Source organism: Monoraphidium neglectum (genome assembly GCF_000611645.1).
Source record: "Monoraphidium neglectum strain SAG 48.87 unplaced genomic scaffold scaffold04089, whole genome shotgun sequence".
NCBI lineage: Eukaryota > Viridiplantae > Chlorophyta > Chlorophyceae > Sphaeropleales > Selenastraceae > Monoraphidium > Monoraphidium neglectum.
In genome coordinates, this window is record NW_014009540.1 from 62 (window position 1) to 5013 (window position 4952).

A 4952-nucleotide genomic window follows, 5' to 3' on the forward strand; every position below is an offset into this window, starting at 1 on the left:
GTGTTGGTTGGTGTGGCGTGTCCGATCGATGCCGCTGTGTTGGGCGCGACGATGGTTGCAGGAAGGTTGCTTCAGAGGCTGGGGCAGCGGCGCGAGGAAGGTGCAGTAGGAGGGTGGCAGACCTGCTGCACAGGTGGTTCGTGAGGGATAGAAGAAGGCGTCCCTCAAGAGCAGCCGGGGCGCAGTGCACCCTGGGGCTCCTTCGGATGGCGAGCGCAGGGCGCCAGGCGAGCAAACGTTGCCGTGGCGTGCTGATGTGGGCGCTGCCGGCCGCATTTGCGTCACCGCAGCTGGCGCCTGGTGCTGAGCTGGCACCCGACATTCGAATCTAGCCCAGCCCCTGCAGGGGTGATGTGTGGCAACCCCCTCGCCCATCTTGCCAGATGCAGGCGGTCAACAGCAGCCAGCTGAATGGGGTTGACCGCAGCTGGTGGTAGTGAGCCCCAAGCTCTGGGGCATGCGGGGCTGCGTCTGCGCGCCCGGGTTCAGGTTTGAGGTGATCTGGATGCCGTGCGGCAAGCGCTGCAGCGTCACCTGTCGTAATCCAGGGTGCACTTGATGGGCGCGGCAACAACAATTGCGTAAACAGACATGTGCACGGACGGCCGCTCGCCGCACGCCCCCTTGCCTCGCGACCGCCCCTCGTTTGATGGACGGCAGGCTGTTGTGCACGCCCGCCACAAGCCACCGACCCTGCTGCGCTTGCTTATTGGGGTCGCACCAAGCTTGCAGGCTTTGCAAGCGCATTGCCTCTGACTGCATGTTGCCCGCAGGGTGCTGCTGCTTGCGAGCTGGTGCCTCAGCTGCTGCGATTGCCCGCGAGGCTGAAACGGATGGAGCCATTTGGGGAGCAGGAATGCTCCTGCCGGGTGCACCACCGCCGCCGCCGCCGCCGCCGCCGCCGCCGCCGCTGCTGCTGCTGCTGCTGCTGCCGCCGCACAGGTAGCACTCCACGAGCCTGCCAGCTCGAATGCATCAGAGACAGCTGCAGACTGAGTGGTCGAAATTGCGCTGGTCCAAGACGGGTGGTGGTCATACCAGGTGCCGTGACTGTCAAGGCAAACAGGCACAGCTGCTGTGGATTCAGCTACCCAACCCGACACAGTTGCAAGGCTTGCCTAATTTAAGGACCAAACAGAGAGTTGAATAACTTACACATTGTGTGCACAGACAAACAAGGCCGACGCTTAGCTCTATGATTGTGAAATTAAACCTCACCAAACTCCACTACCGGCAGCTGCCAGCCAGGCGCGCGCTGCGTCACTTCCCTCCGCCGCCGCCTCCTGCCGCTGCTGCCGCCGCCCGCGTTGCTTCCCGCTGCCGCCTCTCGAGCGCCGCCGCCTCCTTCGCCAGCGGCTGCAGCCGCGCGAGCTCCTCCTCAGGCGGCAGCCAGCGCCACACGCGCTTGGCGGAGCCGGCGACGCGGGTGGGGCCTGCTCCGACCCGCTGGTTGTTCCAGTAGAGGACGCCCCACACCTTGCCATGCGCGCCGTTCTCCCCTTTGAGCTTCACATCCGTCACTTCCCACCTGAGGGCGGCGGCGGGGGCCGCGAGTGTGGGTTCGCATTAACGGGCCCGTGGGAGACCTGTCGCGGGGGCTGCATCGGCGCAAAGGCCAATCGCAACCAGCAGCGCGGCGCCCGCGCCGCGCGGGGGCGTGCGTGGCTTCCACCGAGCCCGGGCTCGTGTGGCGCCGCTGCTCCGAGCTGCAGAGTGAAAGTGCTGGGCGCGCACAAGGCGCCGGGGGCGCGACGGGCAGACGCGCGGCGTGCGATGCAGGGACGCGAGAGCAGCCGCGCAAACAGGCAGCGTCGCCAGGCGGGGCCTCACCAGGAGTTCCCATGCGGCAGCCATCTGGCCCGCGTCACGCGCGCGCCTATGCCCGAGTTTGGCAGCTTCGACAGCACGTCTACGAGGCTGCGGTTTGCCGGCCGCAACAGCAGCTGCAGCATGCTCATGGTGGCGAGCTCGCTGCTAGTGCTGCTGTCGCTGGCGGAGCTGCTGGTGCTGCTGGTGCTGCTGGTGCTGCTGCTTGTGCTGCTGGTGCTGCAATTTTGCAGCAGCGCAGCGGAGCGCGCCGCCTGATTCCAAACGTTGCCGCTTACTGCGCACGCTGCGCCTGGTCCTTGTGGAAAGACGCTATAATCAATTTAAACTTGACACTCCCAACTGACCACTCGCTGCCAGTTGAGGGGCCTTGGCTGGAAGTGGTAGATCTGTTGATCTCCAATGGCGGTGTGCTTGAAATTGTGTGAGTATACAAATTTGGCAATCATACTTGATTAGCGACCAACACAGCCCCATCTCAGCTCATGAAGTGCGTGCAGTGACCGGCAGCTGCAGGCTGCGCGACAATGGCAATGCACACAGAGCCCGTCCCCTCCCTGCAAGCGCACCTTTCCAAGCACTCGATTGATATCCAACAATCAGCACTCGAGTCAACATGCAGTCCGCCCAGATGCAGCGGAGGAGCGCTGGGCCCGCCCAGTGCGTTCAATACAGGGGTTTGACAGCATAGATTGCCATATGAAGCAATCTTCTCAGCCTGGGAAACGGGATGAGTCCGATAGCTTGGTAAGAGGTTGTCGATCTGGGACGCGCCTTGGCGTTACTTATCATCCGGCCTCTCGCGTCCACACCCTGTCCAGGCCCGCCCTGAGGTCTACGTACCGCCCTGCCCGCGCTGTGAGGGCCAATGTGCGTGCTTCTGCGGTCGCAGAGCAGGTGCGGCACGGTCAGCTGCTGCTGATCAGCACACTGCGCATCGAATCCAATGCTTCTGGCTGCAGCCAACAGCACACAGCCACACCTAAGATGTATAACATTCCTGCGATTGCACAGCTGCGGCCGCTGCGGTGGTACCAAACGTGGAGCAAAGCAGCGCAACCGACTCACGCTGCTGGGCCGAACTTCTCAAACTGCCCCAGCGCGACAACGCCCTGCCATCCGCGCTGGGATTCCGCCCCTTCACAGGCGCACGCATCCAGCCGGCACGCAGCCTGTGCGTGCCCAGCATGCAACCGCACGCCCATCGGGCGGCAACCCTTGTTGGGCATTCGCCAGTTGTCAGCCGCCTACCCACACCATGCACGCTCCGACCCACAGCAACCCACACTCTCGGACCCTCACCCCCCTGAATCACCGGCAGGCCACGGCCGACGCCAAGTTTGCCGACTACAAGCCCACCACGGCGTTCCTGTTCCCTGGCCAGGGCGCGCAGTCGGTCGGCATGGCCAAGGTATGAGGGGGGGAGGGACACCAGTAGGGGCGCCAAGCGCTGGACCAGCACAGACTCAGTTGGGGGACAGTCGGATAGACTGCAGCGCCGGGATGGTGAGGCGGGCATGCAGCTGCGCACAACGCAGGGCTGGCCAGCCGGCCGGCATGGCAAAGGAAGCTGTGGGGCTCCAGAGCGGGCGGCGAGGGGCGCCGGCGCCGGCAGCGGCACCAGGCATGGGAAGCGGAACGCGCTGCGCCGCCGCGGATGGCGTGGCGGCTCGGCGGCGGCGAGGGCGGCCGCTGCCAGCAGCAGCTTGCGGCGGCGGGCGCGGCGCGGCGGCGGCCCACCCGCTCGGCTTCGGCTTGCTGTGCCGGCAGCACGGACAGGGGCCGTTCGTGTCGACCTTTACCGCGGTCAGCACCAGCATCCCTGAGGGAATGCAGCAGCTGTGCCACGTCCAGCGAGACTGTAGCGCCACATATGATCATATCGGGCTGGGTTGCTCTGTCTAAACCCGCAGGACCTGGTCGAGGAGTGCCCCGCCGCCAAGGAGCTCTTTGACAAGGCGTCAGCCATCCTCGGCTACGATCTGCTGCAGGTGATCTCGCGATCTGCGGGTGCATGTGTAATGCGCGCTGATCCGGCAGCGGCCGCGGTCGGCGGGAGCTCCAAACATAGTTGTGCACACCCAGAGGCTCTGCGGCTCGCACATGCTCTTTTGGTGCCTTTGCCTGCTTTTGTTCCCGCTGATGCTCGCTGTGATGCTCCCTCCGATGCTCCTGCCACCCTTCTGCTTGCACCTGCGCGCTCCCACCAGGTCTGTGTGGAGGGACCCAAGGAGAAGCTTGACACCACAGCAGTCAGCCAGGTGGGCGGGGGTCCCCGGCAGGCCGGCGGGCACAAGCGGGCGCAGCATTGTCACATGATCCCTTGCAGGGGCCGGGCCCCAAGCACTCGCGGGCACAGCCGGGCAGTAGGCCATTCGAGCTTGCCTTTGTCGCAGCGGCGCAATCCATCCGCCTTCAAAGCCGCACTGTGCACACCCACAACCAGATCCGTCCTCGCCCTCATTCCTTACGTTATCGACCCCCGGCAACCACCAATACCTGCCCACCACTCCCGACACCGCCCATCCCCACCCTCACCCTTCACCCCTGCAGCCAGCGATCTACGTCGCCAGCCTGGCAGCTGTCGAGAAGGTGCGCGCCACGGACCCCGCAGTGCTGGACGCCGTCGACGTGGCGGCGGGGCTGTCGCTCGGGGAGTACACCGCACTCACCTTTGCCGGTGAGAGGGCGGGTGCTGGCTCTCACCTTTGCCTGTCAGAAAGCGGCGATGGGCCTAGCGCAACGGTACTGAGGGATGGGGGTTGTCTGTTTGCAACGCTGACTGGACATCGGCCGCAGTTGGCCGCGGATTGCAACAACGCAGATGATCCGCCCTGTGCAGAGGCGAGCTGCGGGAGCTGTGCAGAGGCCTGTTGCCTGTCGAGACGTAGCATGGAGCTGAGTTAGCACACCGCCAGTGTCCCGTGCGAAAGCGTCAGAACCTCAAAAGCCTCGAACACCGTCTGAAGCGTCACTCTTCGAGTGCAGACTTCCCTCGGGCGCACACGCAAACACACACGCACACACACACACACACACACACACACACACACAATAACACACACACACCAGGCGCCATGTCGTTTGAGGACGGCCTGAAGCTCGTCAAGCTGAGGGGCGAGAGC

The 4952-nt window shown here is 64.6% G+C and overlaps 2 protein-coding genes across 2 annotated transcripts; both read left to right on the plus strand.

Annotated features, from left to right (window-relative positions):
* Window positions 1–1878: 1878 nt before the first annotated feature.
* On the plus strand, window positions 1879–2085 carry MNEG_13849 (hypothetical protein; the record flags this gene model as incomplete). The annotated part of the gene is made up of 1 exon (XM_014037678.1): window positions 1879–2085. The coding sequence occupies one exon, from the start codon at window positions 1879–1881 to the stop codon at window positions 2083–2085; it is 207 nt and encodes a 68-aa protein (XP_013893132.1).
* Window positions 2086–2443: 358 nt separating this feature from the next.
* Window positions 2444–4718, plus strand: MNEG_13850 (hypothetical protein; the record flags this gene model as incomplete). The annotated part of the gene is made up of 8 exons (XM_014037679.1): window positions 2444–2487; window positions 2649–2724; window positions 3149–3238; window positions 3412–3633; window positions 3741–3818; window positions 4038–4088; window positions 4381–4507; window positions 4672–4718. 8 exons carry the CDS (start codon window positions 2444–2446, stop codon window positions 4716–4718), a joined length of 735 nt encoding a protein of 244 aa, XP_013893133.1.
* Window positions 4719–4952: the final 234 nt, after the last annotated feature.